Raw genomic sequence first — 17,822 nt, forward strand, 5'->3', positions numbered from 1 at the left:
TAATTCAGTCCCTTGCTTCTTATCTTGCTAAGTTTATTGATGAAGTAAGTAGCTCCTGTGTGAACCAAGATTTCCCTCAACAGCACTGCAGTAGTTTAGCTATGCTGTAATTAGCGTAATGCGAAATATTGCTCTTTTAAACCAAAGGCATAATGATTTTTAACCTCCAATCAATGCTTTAGGTGCCCATGTTGATTTTACCTCACCAACAGGTTGAATCAGTTCAGATAACCATCAGGTTTCTGATTTTCATCTGCCATTTTAGGGGAAAAATATGAATTCTGTTCAGCCTTTCTTTTTTAGCGTGCATATTTTTAACTATAATTCCAGGAGGAGTTAATTTATTTGTTCCACTTGAGTTTCCAGAATGGTTCTAGAATGAACTCTCCATATTCGACTACGTGTCTTTCTTTTCCCCGTGGGTTTGTCGGGCGGAAATATTCTAATAGCTGTCATGAGATCATTTTTATTTTAGGTATATGTTAATAGACTTGCTGAAGGGAAGATATGTGATTTTTTTTTTTCATTCCAATTACCCATGGACAGAACGAAGCCTTTTCTTCCATTCTGTTGAGCCTGACATTCATGCTGGTTGTATTCCTATGGATTTGCCCCATGAAGATGAATATGTAGAGAGGAGTCCTGACAGGCAAAGATCATACAGTAGAGAGCCCACCAGAAATTTAAAAATGTGTATAATAATAGTGGTAGTAATGATTATCATGGTACTTGTTAAGCATTCAAGAGCCCAGGCTTAGGAGTCAGAGGTCATGGGTCCGAATCCCAGCTCCGCCACTTGTCAACTGTGTGACTGTGGGCAAGTCACTTCACTTCTCTGTGCCTCAGTTCCCTCATCTGTAATACAGGGATTAAGACTGTGAGCCTCACGTGGGACAACCTGATTACCCTGTATCTACCCCAGCGCTTAGAACAGTGCTCTGCACATAGTAAGCGCTTAACAAATACCAAGATTATCATTACTTTTATGTGCCGAGCACTCTTCTAAGCGCTCAGCTAGGTACAAGTTCATCTGGTTGGACGTGGACGTGGACGTGGTCCCTGTCCCCCACGGGGTTCACAGTCAAAATAGGAGAGAACAGGATTTAATCTCCATTTTACAGATGAGGTAACTGAGGCCCAGAGAAGTTAAGTGACTCGCCTAAGGTCACACAGCAGAGATGTGGCCGAGTCTGGATTAGAACCCAGGTCCTCTGACTCCCAGGCCAGTGCTTTTTCCACTAGGCCACACTGATTCAACAATAATATTGTATCAATGATAGAAAATAAAATGTGGGCTGAGAACGTGTCTCCCACTTCTCTTGTATTCTACGCTCCCAAGAGCTTAGTACAGTGCTCTGCACACCGTGTGCTCTCAATAAATAGAATTGATGAGGATGAAGTGTATACTTTCATTGTGGTAGTCATTCGCAGTAAACACTCAGTAAATACCATTGATGGTGATGATAAAGTGCGTGTTTTTACTGTGCTAAAACACATTATTTTATCAGTCATTAGTCTTGCAATCGCTGGGCCAAGGTCCAGATAAGATACAGTATACAAGGTCTCCCATGTGTACAGTCTAATCTCAGCATCCTCGGAAAGCTCAGCGTACCTTTCCGATGCTTCCAAATGGAATTTCCTTGCGTGATATCCAAGTTTCGTATTAGAAGCAGAGCTCAATGAAGCAGGGTGGTGTGGCTTAGTAGAAAGAACCCAGGCTTGGGAGTCTGAGGTCGTGGGTTTTAATTCCTGCCCTGCCACTTATCAGCTGTGTGACTTTGGGCAAGTCACTTCACTTCTCTGTGCCTCAGTTCCCTCATCTGTAAAATGGAGATTAAGTCTGTGAGCCCCATGTGGGACAACCTCATTACCTTGTATCTACCCCAGCACTTAGGACAGGGCTTGGCACATAGTAAGTGCTTACCAAATACCATCCTCAGTATTATTCTGTATGCATATATAGGTATGTGTATATCTACATATGCGTGTATATATATATCTATCTTGGTAGGAATAGAGAGAATATGAGAGCTGGGAGTGAAGTATATTGTTGTATTATACATATTCTTTCTATTACTACCCAGATCACCTTCTCAATGAACCACGTTCCCGCCTCTCCCACCTTCTTCCAACTGTCATGCTTCCTCTGTCCTGGAGCTCCCTTCCCGCTTCAGATTCCCCAGATCCCCGAGGGCAGGAAATGTGTCTGCCCACTCAAGATTGGACTCTCCCAAGTGCTGAGTACAGTGCTCTGCACATAGTAAGCGCTCAATAAATACTAATGAATGAATGAATACTAAGCACCTAATAAATAGCATTGACGATGGTGAGCCCAGGTCTCTCCGTCTTCAAAACCTTTCTGAAATTTCAGGTTCTCCAAGAGGCTTTCCGTACAGATGCAGTAATGAACTGATGGTTACTTCTAGAGCACGCTCCTTTGCTAATTTGGAACCCCCACCCCCACTCTTGTTTTGCAGTTATGAAACCATTCTAAATACTACTAGACATGAATATGGATCCCATAACCAAGACACCTTCCCCCAAACATGTAAGTATCATTAATGAAAATGTATCGATGAGTTTCTTAAGCCCAAATCTATGGGTCAGACTTTTAATGTAAAATATTAACTACTTTAATGGATTGAAAGTACTTCTTTGAAATCCTTTCATTCAGATCATTTTTTTTTCCCCAAACACGTCTTGTTGCCTAGAACGGGTAGTGGGTCCTAGAAGCAGAGAATATGGTGGCAGGAAGCAAGTTGGAGTTGGAATGGATTGAGCCTTACCTCCACCCCTTGTCAGTCAGTTGAGTTTATTGAGCGCTTACTGGGTGCAGAACACTGTACTGAGCATTTGGTACAGTACAGGACAACAGTAAACAGACACAACGACCTTCCCTTGGTCAGAGCCTTCTCTCTGTACTGTAAACCAGCTTAGTGTAATTAATAATATCTGGAAGTACATTTCAAGTAGAGAAACACATTAAAAGTGATTTGCTTTATGTTTATCAGTAACAATGGTAATAGTATTGATGTTAAGAATAATGCTATTTATCATGCACTTATTACCTGTCAAGCTCGGGGATTGATCCTCCGATCAGACACAGTCCCTGTCCCCCACAAGTCTCACAGTCCAAGCTGAGAAACTGGGGTCCAGAGCAGTCAGGGGACTGATCCAAGGTCACACAGCAGACAAGTGATGGAGCTGGCTCTAGGACCCAGGTCTTCTGTCTCCCAATACCGTCTGCTTTCCATCAGGCCACGTTTTGGTCTCTATTAAGTTTCATTTACATAGGTATCGAGCACATTAAATTATGTTTTCAGAGATCCAGAAGAAAAACCATCACTATCGGGAATTTCCTTTTTACATTTTTTCACTTTTGAAGCTGTTCAAAATGTGGTGTGTTCATTCATCAGGCTTAGAAATGCAAAAAGAATGAATTCGAAAACTCAAATTTAGCGACACAACTCTTTTTCTGTAGTGTGCAGCTTTCTTGTAATCTAAAAAGTTTAATCTCTAGTTGGAACAGCTACTTCATCTTTACCAGCTTTAAGATACTGTATACACACAAACTCTAAATCATGTTTTGGCAGCAAATCAATCTGGTTTCCTAAAAGAGTTCTTCTGCCCAGTGAAATCACTGTTCCTGGAAGCCGAAAGTTCTTCAGTGCTAGATATTTACTTTCTTCCTTTTGATCTACAAAAGCGCTATTGTGGCATCATTCTGAGCAACAAAGAGGTAAGAAGAGAATACAGTCTTTGGTTTCTCTCTTTGATGCCGTGTTATTTGAATAGAATGAAATTACCAGCCAAAAACTAAGTACCAGCGGCCACTGTATCCGACCAGCAATCTTTTGGGCCTCCAATCCCAATGCCTAGATCCCTTTGCCTTCCATCGTAGTCTCTGGATCAATCAATCGGTGGTATTCATTGAGTGCTTACTGTGTGCAGAGCACTGTACCAAGCGCTCAAGAGACTGCATTGCAACAGAGTTTGGTAGACATGTTCCCTGCCCTGCAAGCTGAAATAAGCAACCTCCGCCCCGATTCCCAAATTTGGCCTCAGGATGAGCTATTCCCGAGTAGGTGGAATTCCCTACTCTTTTGGCTTTGAAGCAGTCAACCACCTTGCCCCCCTCCTACCTCACATCGCTCCTCTCCTACAACAACCCAGCCCGCTCACTCCGCTCTTCTAATACTGACCTTTTCACTGCACCTCAGTCTCTTCTGTCTCACTACCAACCTTTTGCCTTCACCCCGCCTCTGGCCTGGATCACCCTCCCTTCTTATTTCCTACAGACGATGACTCTCCCCCACTTTAAAGCCTTACTGAAAGCACATCTCCGCCAAGAGGACTTTCCCGACTAATCCTTCCTTTCTTCTTCTCCCACTCCCTTCTGTGTCACCCTGACTTGCTTCCTTTATTCATCCCCCCTCCCAGCTCTTATGTCTATATCTGTCATGTATTTCTATTACCGTCCATCTCCGCCTCTAGACTATGAGCTCATTGTGATCAGAGGATGTGCCCATTTCCTGGTATATCGTACTCTCCTAAGTGCTTAGTAGAGTGCTCTGCACACAGTAAGTGCTCAGTAGATACATTTAACTGGCTGAATTATGGGGGACCTTCTTTCGGTGCCTGTATTTTGTCTTGAGCCTATGTTCTAGGAATAGCATTAGCTACTCCCGAGAAGCAGTGCAGCCTAGTGGAAAGACCCCGGACCTGGAAGTGGGATGTGGGTTCCAATCCCGGCTCTGCCGCACGTCCCTTTAGTGGGCTCCCCCATTCAGATGGTTCAACCCTGCCATTTATGGTCTGGCCTGATTCACTTTCTCTCTTGTTGGTGATAGAGAGCTCTCTATTGGACAAGAGTGGAAATAGAAACATCCTAGGATAATGAGTCAGAAGTTGCTTAAAAAGAGGGTGCTCCTGGGGGTATGTTTAGCTCTTTTGGAATTTCAGTGGTCTAGAAGAGGTCATGTTCTTTCAAAGTAATCCTGCGAATAGTGATGATGGTGTTTGTTAAGCACATCTGTGATTAAGCCCCTCTTTCCCAGCTTCCTGTCCATTCTGCGTCGTCTATTTACTCGGATCTCTGACCTCTGGGCCCACCCTCAACCCCACAGCACCTACGCACATGATATATTGTAAATTACTTATATTCATGCCTACCTCCCCCTCTAGACTGTAAGCTCGTTGTGGGAAGGGGATATTTCTACCAACTCTGTCGTATCGTACCCTCCCGAGTTCTCTGCACACAGTAAGCACTCAATAAATACCACTGATGATGATAATACTATGTGCCAAGCACTGTTTTAAGCACCTGGGGTAGGTACAGTATAATTATGTCAGACAGAGTTCCTGTCCTTTATGGAGTTCACAGCCTAAGGAAGAGGGAGAACAGGAGGGCCTGGATGTCCAGAAGGAAGGTATTAAGTGCTTGGGAGAGTACAATATTCATTCATTCAGTCATATTTATTGAGTGCTTATCTGTGCAGAGCACTGTACTAAGCGTTTGGAAAGTACAATTCCGCAACGGACAGAGACAATTCCAACCCAACAACAGGCTCACGGTCTAGAATAACATTTTAACAGAGTTGGTAGCCACATTCCCTGCCCACAATGAGCTCACAGTCAAGGGGGGAGACAAACATTAATATAAATAAATTTTGGCTTGGTACGTAAGTGCTGTGGGGCTGAGAGAGGGGTGAACAAAGGGAGCGGATCCACGTGCAACCGCAGTGCAGAAGGGGAGTCACCAATGGGGATATTCACATTATAGATATGTGGGGGAATAATATCCTGTGGCATGTGATATTCTCCAAACTAAATAGTCCTGTATTTTTAGGGTAGCCACCTTGTCCTCCCTTGAGATGTCACCTGGAAGCACTGTTGTTCCTTATATATAAAAATATGTGGAACATAGAGGGGCTCTCTCTATATGTGTGTGTATGTACACTCACACATATATACACGCATGTCTCCTCTAGGCTGTAATCTCCTCATGGACAGGGAACATAATATATATTATATTACTATTGTACAATTCCTATATCCACTAAAGTGAGGGCAGGTATCATATCTACCAACTCTACGGAATTCTCCTAATGTGTTTAGTACAATTTTTTGCACAGAGCAGGCACTCGATAAATACCATTGATTGATATTGGTCTATCTTGGCTGATTCAGTTTGTTACATAGTTGGTTTGGATAGCAAAAGTTTGATAGAGCTTTCTGCTAAGTAATTTCTTCATTTCCCTCATACTAGGATGGACTGTCAATGTGTATTCCATTTTGATGTCATCACATTAGTTTTGTAAATCAAGATTAATTTCCTAGCGGTCGTTGAGTTTTTCAAACAGGCTGAAGTGGCCTGAATTGAGAGAAGAGTGTTCTTTCAGAAGACCACATTATAAGTGAATGAAATTTTAATAACTAAGATTTCAATGGTACTGGGTCATATTGAGGGGGAGAGTATTAAACAGAATAACTGGGAAAAAGTTTTGCAGAAATATTCTATTCTGTTCATATTGACTCCTCAGGGTGTCATTAATTTGAGGAAGGCAGATGAGATTGGCCTCAGAAATTTCTTCATTCAGTAAATAATGGTTTTAGCTTTAGAAAAAGAAATAAAAATGCCATAAAATTGTAATAATCTTGCTTTTATTAGCTCTCATAAATACAAGCTGTTAAACATGATAGTTTTTGTACTTATGGGGGAGATTAGAGGGTCATGACCCCAAATAAAAGGGAAATTAGGGACACATGGAATAATAGAAATTTGAACCAAATTGAAAAATATTTTTTTAAGTCTTTGCCTGATTTGTTTTCTCCCCTCTATTGCTTATTCAGCTAACTTCCATAAAAAATTTGAATTTGAAGATGTTTCTCTAGTGTATATCTTTTTTTTTTTATTTGTGTTGATAATAGTACTGGTAACATGTATTGAGCACTCAGTGCGCTACTTTGTACCAAGAGCTTGGGAAGCACCAAATTATGAAGTTCTTGTCCTCGAGGAACTTCCATTCTAAAGGAGGAGAGAAACATAAGAATATTTGCAAATATAGATTTAAATTACATATTTCAGAAACTGGCTCTTGGGGTAATATTTTCAGCAATAGTTGAAAATGATTTGGGGAATCTCATGGAAATATTCTGAAATGTGGAAGAGGGAAAATATTGTATTTAAAGAGATTCCAGTCTCAAGTTAAGTTGACATTCCCATGAGAAAATTCTCGGTTTTGTTTCTAGCACCCTAAGCCTATTGAAATTTGCTTTCTTAATTTTCATTTTCTTTATTCTTTTTGGCTTCTTTTCTTCCTTCCTTAGAATATTTTATGACAACTCAAGCCAAGATGCCTTTTCTCCCCTCTAGGTGCTCCACTATTTCTTCCCTGTTAATTAAGATCAAATCAAGAAGGGTATATATTTCCTGGGCTAGGAATTGATCTTTATCCTCTTTGTGAAGTAAGAGGTTGTGTATAATCTATCAAAAAGCCTTTATTCTGAAAGCTAAACCTGAATCTTTTTCCTACAATATGTTGAAGGACTGAATTCCACGTAATTGATGACAGCCTTAATACCTGTAGTCAGCATGCTTCTTGTGGACGCAAAACATGCCCACGATTCTGTTATATTATACTCTGCTAAGTGCTTTGCACACAGTAAGCGCTCAATAAATATGATTGATTTAAAGTTACATATGGATGTGAGAGTTGTTTGGTATTTAGAAAGTTTTATTCAGATACAATCCAAATAAGTGACTAATAACAGTGATTTTTGATTTTGTACAGAGCATATGAAAGATATAATCCCCTTCTGTTGCGTTACAATATAACACTGGGGAACCATTAGGCCATGAATTTCAAAATCAAAAGATAGGCTTTCCAATATATATTTAGGTATTATGAAATTCAATCTCATTATAGTTGCACAATGCATTATTATTCAGAGCACAAACCGTACTTTTCTGCAGTGGGGTTGAATAGATGGTGGACCATAACACATAAAGGTGCTATTTTTTTCTTCTGCAAGTCTAGCTTTAATGCTTAAAGCGATTATTGGTATAGAACATCATTATATATAGTTTATATCGCAGCAGGTTCTGTGGGTAGGGAACATGTCTGCCAACTCTGTTGTACTCTCCCAAGCGCCTAGTACAGTGCTGTGCACAGAGCAGGTGCTCGGTTGATTGATGACGAAGATATTTGGAGTAGGAAGTTGTGTTACATTTTGGCCTATTGTCAGTTGGTTGGCGGTTGTCCACCTCCTCTGCTTCTGCAATCCCTGATCCCGAAAGGGGCTAGTCAACTAGTGGAAAACTAGTCCCCTGGCAAGCGCAGGAGGTGTGGGAATACCCGATAGAGCAAGTTGGCTTCAGGACCACCGCAGTAAGCTAGCTCCCTCCGGGCAAGGCAAGTGATTTTTCCCTTGAAAATAGCACTCAGTGCTAAGACATAGCTTTTAGGAAAGGGTAAGTAGTTAATAATAATGCTAAATGTGGTATTTGTTAAGCACTTACTATGTACCAAGCACTGGGGTAGATACAAGGTGATCAGGGTGGACACAGTCCCTGTCCCACATGGAGCTCACAGTCTTAATCCTCGTTTTACAGATGAGGGAACTGAGGCACAGAGAAGCGAAGTGGCTTGCCCAAAGTCACACAGCAGACAGGTGGCAGAGCTGGGATTGAACCAGGCTCCCCTGATTCCCAGACCCATGCGCTTTCCACTAGGCAAAGCTGCTTTAAAGATCTTTCATCCACAATACCTGAAGCTAAAAGGCACACAATCTTGTTTTTCAGATTGGAGAATTTTTATGCATGGTTGAGGGAACGAGCACCATTCCTCTGGCTTCACACTTCCTTACCATGGACAGCCCAAATGTCCTGCAAATCATCAATAATGCTGCAGGTAAAGTTAATAGCGGAGATAGTATTCAAAAGAAGAAATCCTCTTCTTAAAAGTCATGAGATTATATTGTTAGAACAGGATGTAGAAGGAATGGATTACGATTTCATAATAATGCACTAGGAAAGCAGAGTGGATGTTATCAACTTCACTGCTGGGTGTTGAATTAGAGTGCATGTAGTTATTTCTTTACAAGTTATATATTTCTTTTATAATTTTTATCTATTTGGAAATAGCTCTCACACTTTCTCTCTTCCTCGCTACCTCTTCTCCTCCCCACCTCACTCTCTTCCTCCATTTTTTCCCTCTCCTCGCTTTCTTTCTATGTTTGTGTGTCTCTTTCTCTCTCTCTCTCTCGGTGTGTAAGGATTTCCAAGGACATAACTTTGGTCTACATCCATCTTTTTCTTAGGCCATAGCACAGTAATCATTTCTGCACAGTAATTCATTATCATCTTCATATCCTCCTGTACAACTAGTTCAAGAGTTATTGATGAAACTCATCAAGAGGAAAGTATTGTAACACCAGTTTTGAAGAACTTTCTGTGGCTCTGTAAAATAGGGGTAATACCAATTGAACCATTTTACACCCTTAATAATAATAATAATAATAGTAATTATGGTATTGATTAAGCACCAACTATGTGTCAAGCACTGGGGTAGGTATAAGATAATCAGGTCCCACACAGAGCTCACAGTCTAAGAGGGGGAAATGGGTATTGAATCCCCATTATACAGATGAGAAAGTGGAGGCACAGAGAAATTCAACTAATCAATCATATTTATTGAGCAGTAACTATGCAGAGCATTGTACAAACTACGTGAAAGAGTACAATACAACCATATAACAGATACATTCCCTGCCCACAGTAAGCTTACAGTCTAGAAGGGGAGGCAGACATTAATAAAAAATAAATGAATTGTGCATAGATAGAGGAGTGTTGGGGGTGAGGGAAGAATAAAGAGAACAAGTCAGAGCAATGCAGAAGGGAGTGTGAGAAAAGGAAATGCGGACTTAATCGAGGAAGGCCTCTTGGAAGAGATGTGCCTTCAGTAAGGCTTTGAAGAGGGGGAAAATAATTGCCTAACAGATATGAAGAGGAAGGGCATTCCAGACCAGAGGCAGGACATGGGTGACAGGTTGACAGTGAGATAGATGAGACCTAGGTACAGTGAGAAGGTTAGTTTAAGAGAAATAAAGTGTGTGGGTTGGGTTGTAGTAGGAGATTAGCGAGGTGAGGTAAGAGGGGGCCAGGAGATTGAGTGCTTTAAAGCCGATGGTGAGGAGTTTCCGTTTGATGGGGAGGTGGATGGACAACCACCGGAGGTTCTTGAGGAGTGGGGAAATGTAGACTTGAGGATTTTTGTAGAAAAATGATCCAGGCAACAGAATGAAGTATGGATTGGAATGGGGAGAGACAGGAGGCAGGGAGGTCAGCAAGGAGGCCGTTTACAGTAATCCAGGTGGGAAGAGAGAAGCGCTTGGATCAACATGGCAGCATTTTGGATGGAGAGGAAAGAGGGGATTTTAGTGGTGCCGTGAAGGTTGAACTGACAGGAGTTCAGAATTTCAAAAGTAACTGATGGGTTGAAGGAGAGAATCGCAGAGTTATGGGCTTGTGAGACTATAGTGCTGTCTACATTGATGGGAAAGTTGGGCAGGGCAGGGTTTGGATGGGAGGATAAGGAATTCTCTTTTGGACATATTAAATTTGAGGAGGTGATGGCAGGATATCCACGTAGTATTCAAGACCCAAGTAGAGGTGTCTTGAAGGCGTGAGGAAATGTGAGACTGCAGAGAGGGAGAGAGATCGGGGCTGGAGATGTAGATTTGGGAATCATCCACCAAGAGATGGGAGTTAAAGCCATGGGCGGGAATGAGTTCTCCCCGGGATGTAGATGGAGAATAGGGAGCCAGAAGTGAACCATGAGGGACACCAACACTTGGGTGTGGGAGGCAGAGGAGGAGCCCACAAAAGAGACTGGGTTCTGATCTGGGTTCTGCCCTATCCACTCTATCCATTCTGCATGGTTTGCTCAACTGCAGTCATGTCCTCTTGGACTATGTCTTCCCAAACCGGTTTCAATTTCTTCTTTGTCTCCTCATATAAACGCTGCCTCATTCCCCTTACCCTCTAGGGAAACAGTGTTACCTAGTGGATAAAGCACGTGCCTGGCAGTAAGAAGGCCATGGGTTCTAATTCTTGCTCCACCACCTCTCGGCCTGGTGACTTCGGGCAATTCACTTCGCCTCAGTTACCTCATCTGTAAAATGGGGACTAAGACTGTGAGGCCTATGTGGAAAAGGGACTGTGTCCAGCCTGATTAATTTGTATCTGCTTCAGCGCCTAGTACAGTGCCTGGCACGTAGTGATGCTTAACAAATACCATAAGACAAGTAAAAAAAATCCTTCTATTTACACTTATTCATCCCCCAAAGTTCCTCCTTATTTCCCACTTTTTCTTTTAGCAGTTTTTTCAGTCCATGACAGTATTCCTTTTATTACCCTGACCGCTCAGAATTTTAAAAATGAGCTTTTGGTGAGGAACATTTTCAAACGCTCCCCGGTCTACTCTTCCTAAAGCCCCATCCTTGAAAGCTGAACTGAGAAGATTAATGAAGTGTTAGAGGGATCCCACTCTGCCTTTGGAAAAGCTGGTGGGGGATTTGTAATGGTTTGTGCATGAGACAGTATAGATTTTTTCAGGATCCATAAGTATTCTGGGCTTGGTGATGATCTCTCCTTAATTTTGGTTATCTTCAGCCTTGGCATTTCTGGTCTCGATTATCATGAAGTGACTAGCTTCAGTCCCTTTTGTTAGATATATGAGCTATGAAGCCTTTTTCATGTATTTTGTCACCTTCAGTTAGATTGTAGTAAAACTGAAATACATTTTAGTAAACAGTCTCAAAGGACCTTTGAAACACAAATAAGCCATGTTTCACAGTGGTCCGAAAATATTTAATCTTTAATCTGTTTAACCTCATATTTAATCTAAACTGAAACTGGGAGCAGAGAACGTGTCTACCGACTCTGTTATGTTATACTCTCCCAAGGGCTAATTACAATATTCCTCGAGACTGTAAGCTCGGTATGAGCAGGGAATGTGCCCATTATATTGTTTAATTGTCCTCTCCCAAACCTTAGTACAGTGCCCTGTACAGAGGAGGCACTCAATAAATATGACTGATTGCTTGATTAATTCTGAACATAGTAAGCGCTCAATAAATACAACTGATTGAGCTTTAGTCTTGAAGTTCAAAAGTAACACGAATGTGTTCTTAGTCATAGATGCTGTTTTTTGTCTGTCCTAGAGAGCAACAAAACAGCCCAAGTTCTGTATTTGAAGTGTGGGCTCCACGAAACTCTGGAAGAGAACCTCAAGATCCCACTGGTTAACGAAGCCAGGGAAAGGGCTCTGGCTATTGCGGCACAGCAGCAAATGTCCGATCTTGAATACGAACGGAGGAAGGTCACGGGGACCCTAGAGAGCAGCAGTGTCCGAGTTGCCATCGCAGTATTAGGGCTGAGCGGAGTTGAGGTAATATTAATGATGGTGATATTAATGATGATATTAATGATGATATTGTTAAGCGCTTACTGTGTGCCCGGCACTGAACTAGCGCTGGGATGGACACAAAGCAAATCGGGTTGGACACAGTCCCTGTCCCACATGGGGCTCACAGTCTTCATCAAAACTAAAGAAAGGTAGTATCCATTTCATCACGGTCTCTTTGCTGATTGATTGATGTCATCCATTTAACTGCTATTATTAAGCACAAAAGCAACTGATGCATATAGAAAATCAGGGGATTTTTCTTCATCGCTAACAATTGCATTTCCAGTTTTCGACTGAGGAGCCTATTTCAAACTTCGCTTTTGAAGTGACACAGGAAATTGCCAAGATGTAACTTTTGTGGTCATTGGTAAAACATTGAGAAGCAGCATGGCCTAGTGGATAGGGTATTGGCCTGGACGTCAGAGGACACGGGTCGTAATCCCTGCTCAGTCACTTGTCTGCCGAGGGACCTTGGACAAGTCATTTTGCTTCTCTGGGCCTCAGTTACCTCACCTGTCAAATGGGGATTAAGACTGTGAGCCCCTTGGGGGACTCGGGCTGGGTCCAGTCTGATTAGCTTGTTTCGCCGAAGTCGAATACGAAGCGATTGGCACATTCGAACCCAGATCCTCTGCCTCCCAGGCCCGTGTTCTTTCCATTGGACTTCACAGGTTCTCTCGGGAAGGAGTAGGGAAGGGGAAAGAGAAAGGAGGAGGAGGAAAGAGGGAACAAGGCAAGAGGAAAAGGTGATGGAGGAATACGATAGGCTGGAGAAACTCTTTCTGGATTCCAGAGGTGGTGGGGAATAGAACCAAAGAGACAAGTGACTATCAGAGAGAGGCACGTTGTGCAGCTTCCCACTGCGTGGTCCGTTAGAACCTGGCCTCCTGCTCATTTCACTTCTCTGTGCCTCAGTTTCCTCTTCTGCAAAACGGAGATTAAATCCTACTTCCTCTTATCTACAATGTTAGTCCCATATATGGGACAGGGATTGGGTCCAACCCGATTATCTTATTTCTACCCCAGTGCATAGAACAGCGCTTGGCATATAAAAAGTGCTCAACAAATACAATTTCAGTCTATATTCACATGGCTTTAGGGGCTGTAATGTATTTTTAGAATCCATACTTAAATAACCGAATCATTTCAACTAAAATTTCAATATCCTAAAAAAACCCATTTTGCATGCACTGTGGTTACTGGGTGTGAGTGAAGTTGCTCTCCTTTAGAGATGAAACTCACAAAGTCTTCAAAATGTTCTCCCTAAAAGACATATTTGAATTAGATAGAGATGAAGACCTAGTTCACAGCCATGCTTTACTCCATGGGTGATGGGGAAAGAATTCAAAAAGGACCCCCCCCCAAAATATGAGAGAGGTCACTCTCTGACTGTGGAGTGTCTTTAGGCTATTGCTCAGTTTTCGGGACAAGTTTAGTAGATGCCGGTGTCATGTTCACTCCAAATATCATGGAGAGGTCTTGACATTGTTCCCCTAAATTCTCTTGTATCTGACATGCAGCAGAAAATATGACCGCCTCGGGCCACGTATGAAGCCATTTTAAGGTTCCGGTCACGTGTGGTTGGTTAGCCGTTTTCTTCAATAGCTGGTCCACGATGATTGTGGCTAGGATTTTGGTTGCATTGGTACTCAGAGGAATCCCACAAGAGTTCGTGTAGGGAAGAAAATGTTATTTGTTGTACAGTAAAATATGCAGTGCCAATTTACCTCTCCGTGAAGATAGCAGTGGAATACATTTCTGCAGGAAAAATCAAGTTAACTTTCACAGGGCCCTACAAGGGCATTTTTGGGGCGTTGAAGTTTTGAAAAGGGACAGTAATTAGATTGTTTTCTGAGGTGAGCAGCAAAATGAGTATACAGGTCATCTGAGATGAGTTTAAAATGATTTTTAACCAGGACAAGAAAGAGGTATATGGAACGTGTTTGTGAGCAGACTGTCAAGATTTTCTCCGTAGACAATTGGCCTAGAGAAAATGGGGTTAAATTGCAGCCCATTGGGTTTGGTTTACAGAAGTATTTCCTACCCACCGGGGGTGATTAAACACAAGGACAGGTGACCAAGGTTAAGGCAGTAATCGTCCCCGGCTAATACTAAGATGGGATCAATAATTATTAGCCCTGTACTGTTTAAGCCTCACTCTGACTGGAGGCAAGGGAAGATTAAATCAGTGATTCTCAAGTTCTCTTCCAAATCTGGATGACAAAATAAATGGAAAGATAACACAGGCAAGAGAGCAGGGTCGAGAATGATTTGAATGTTCCATTCAGGCTACACCTGAAATTAAGCTAATTGAAAAAGGATTTAAGACAGATTAGCTCAAGGCATGAAAGACAGGGAAGCTTTTTCAGGTAGTTAGGACCTATAAGCCACTGATGACCAAAGAGAAGGGAGAGAAATGAAATTCTCTGCAACATGACAAGCGATGGAAAGGAAATCCTCAAATCCTTTCACAATGGGGATGATTCTGGAAACTTGGTGGCAATATTTTATTTACCTGCCTCCAGAAAGCCATGGGTTCTAATTCTGGCTCCACCACTTTGTCAGCTGTGTGACGTTGGGCAACTCACTTGACTTCTCTGTGCCTCCATCACCTCACCTGTAAAATGGGGATTGAGACAGTGAGCCCCACGTGTGGCAGGGACTGTGTCCATCCCGATTTGCACGTGTCCATCCCAATGCTTAGCGCAGTGTCTGGTGCATAGTAAGCGCTTAGCAAATACCACAATAATTTAGGAGCCGTTTAAAATGAAAAGTCATTTTTTTTCAACTGAAAAATCAGAATTGCCTCTATGCAAGTGGAAATTCTACCCAAAAGATGTATAGAGCACTTCACACATTAAGCACTTAATAAATACCACCGATTGATGAACTGGACTTTTTCTTGAATTGCCATATAGGGATATGAATACTAAAGGCTGCCTAAGTGACAAAATTCTCAAATGTTCATTTCTTTTCAGGCACAGACACTTCATATGCCCTCAAAATATCCAAAGAAAGTTCGTCCCGTTTCTTACACTGTTGAAGTGAGCATGCCGGAACACTTTCAGGTCCCTAGCAAACTTTCCATTCCTCAATTTCCTAAAAGCCGAGCTAATTCCAAGGCTACTCAACAGGAACGATATCAAGTCATTAAAAACTCAGGTAAGTGGTCATTAATGATTATTTTATTACCAAATATGTGGGCCTGCAATATGCTGTTTTTTGGATTCCCGAAAGTCATGTTTTTGCTCTATAGATCAGCAATGCGTCGCTATGAATAACGCTTTCGTTCCATCGTTGTCTTTTCTGTTGGACTGAAGTAGATTATTCATTAACTTAAAAAAAAATTACTTTTGGATGTTCGTGCTCTAACATGTCTGATTAAAATCATCTAAGAAAAATGCAGTTAATTTAAAAACTATCTGTCAAGAAGTTGTCCTTTCAGTACTCCCTTTAGGAATTTGGAAATGCAGCAAGAGTGCAAAAGTCAAAAGTGATTTGTGATTTAAAGTATAAACTTATTTAGCAGAATGCAATAGGCTGTAGTGGTTTAAGAAGTTACCTATTTACTAATGATAGTATTTGCTTCCTTTGTTTCAAGCACACTTCTAAGCATTGGGAGACGTACAAGGTAATCTGGTCGAACCCAGACCCTGTCCCAAGGGGGGCTCACCATCTAAGTAGGAGGGAGAACAGGTATCGAATCCCCATTTTACAGATCCGGCAAATGGGGCCCAGAATAGTTCATTGACTTGCCCAAGGTCACACAGCAGGCAAGTGGCAGAGCTGGGATTAGAGCCCAGGTCCTTGCTCTTTCCACTAGTCCATAAACCAGTATTAAATGATATTGTTAGCTTTGCTATGTTCCAAACTGAAGGTTAAAAAAATATTCTAAATAACGATAAAGGCAAAAGAAAAGCTCTGTGACCCATAGAACTGGAAAAAAGTCAAAAATTTAAAATACACAACCACGATTATGGTTTCTGTTACTATTAAGCAACTTGGAGATCTGGAACAAATTCAGCTTCAATTCACCTGGGCTTGTTGTGGGCAGGGAACATGGCTTTATATATAACTTTATAACAATATAACTTTACTATATTGTACTCTCTCAAATGCTTAATACAGCGCTCTGCACACAGTAAGACACTCAAATACGAGTGATTGATAGATTAGGCTGAGAAGGAATTCCTCATTCCCGGTCAGGGTATGTGAAATAAAGATTCTTTTCTCTGCAGGTACAATAATTTTGTAAATTAAGCTTTGATCGATCAGTAGTAATCTACTCACCATGATGCGCTGTCATCTCTCTTGCCATAGGACTCTTGTTCACGTCCTCTCCCTAGCCTGGAAATCACTTCCCCTTCACATCTGGTGGATCACTGCGTTCCTCAGCTTCAAAACCTCCCTCTATTACCATTTTAAGTACTTATTCATTCACATTTGCATTTTTCCATTCTCTTTTTTCTCTTATTCATAATGTTTTTGTGTGTGTCTTCCCCTCTAGATTGTAAACTCCTTGAGGGCAGGGATTCTAATTCTATTTTCCTCTCCCAAATGCTCGTTTCATGTTTGGCACAAAGTAGGTTCTCAGTAAGTACGATGAATTGATTGGATATTTTTGTGTCTGTCGTAAAATTCTTATTCATAGCAGTGTCTTCCCATTTTATCTTACATCAACTTTATGCTTTTCACATATTTTTCTTTCCTTGGGGAGCCACTGAATTCGTATAACATTTTCATCTTCACATTCTGGGCCATATTTCATCAAAATCACTGAGTCCTCATGAACCACTATTTTTGTTTTTTTGTTCCGACTTCAGGTTGGCTAAAATTACAGGTGATTGTTTCCTTAAAACTGTATTAATTGAACGTATTATGGCATTTTCTCTCCAAATACATAATGCAACTGTTGGTCTAGAAATTTATTCATTATTTTAGCATACTAAACCATATGTAAATCCAGAGTGACTTTGAATTGAAGAACTATTTACTAAGCATTAAAGATCCTAAATTCTTTAGGATATTTTTCATGTGCGTGTGTGTGTGAGAGAGCTGCTTTACTGTTTAGGTGTTGTACTGGATGTTAAATTTATTTTATCAAGTTGTCTGTTGATGTAATTTAATTAAAGGTCATTTGATTTCCATAGACATTTATGGGGCTGAAAGAGATTTTCGAGCCATTTGCTTCTAGGCAAGGAGGCACATGTTACCATTATTTTGCCATATCATCTAAGCAAATATCAATCCATCAGTGGTGTTTATTGAGCACTTTTTATGTGCAGAGCACTGTAGGCGCTTGAGAGAGTACAGTACGACAGAGTTGGTAGACACATCTTGCCTACAGTGAGC

The 17,822-nt window shown here is 41.4% G+C and overlaps 1 protein-coding gene across 5 annotated transcripts in view; it reads left to right on the top strand.

The window, feature by feature from the left end:
• Positions 1 to 17,822, top strand: part of CFAP47 (cilia and flagella associated protein 47) — a 262,759-nt gene that overhangs the window by 111,020 nt on the left and 133,917 nt on the right. For all 5 annotated transcript variants that reach the window (XM_029046522.2, XM_016227348.3, XM_029046519.2 and 2 more), the window contains exons 41-45: positions 2,478 to 2,548; positions 3,594 to 3,739; positions 8,804 to 8,912; positions 12,226 to 12,452; positions 15,449 to 15,632. In XM_029046522.2, coding sequence (XP_028902355.1) covers positions 2,478 to 2,548; positions 3,594 to 3,739; positions 8,804 to 8,912; positions 12,226 to 12,452; positions 15,449 to 15,632 — 737 coding nt within the window. The remainder of the gene's footprint in view (positions 1 to 2,477; positions 2,549 to 3,593; positions 3,740 to 8,803; positions 8,913 to 12,225; positions 12,453 to 15,448; positions 15,633 to 17,822) is intronic.

This window comes from Ornithorhynchus anatinus, chromosome 18, assembly GCF_004115215.2.
Source record: "Ornithorhynchus anatinus isolate Pmale09 chromosome 18, mOrnAna1.pri.v4, whole genome shotgun sequence".
In the NCBI taxonomy this organism is placed as follows: domain Eukaryota; kingdom Metazoa; phylum Chordata; class Mammalia; order Monotremata; family Ornithorhynchidae; genus Ornithorhynchus; species Ornithorhynchus anatinus.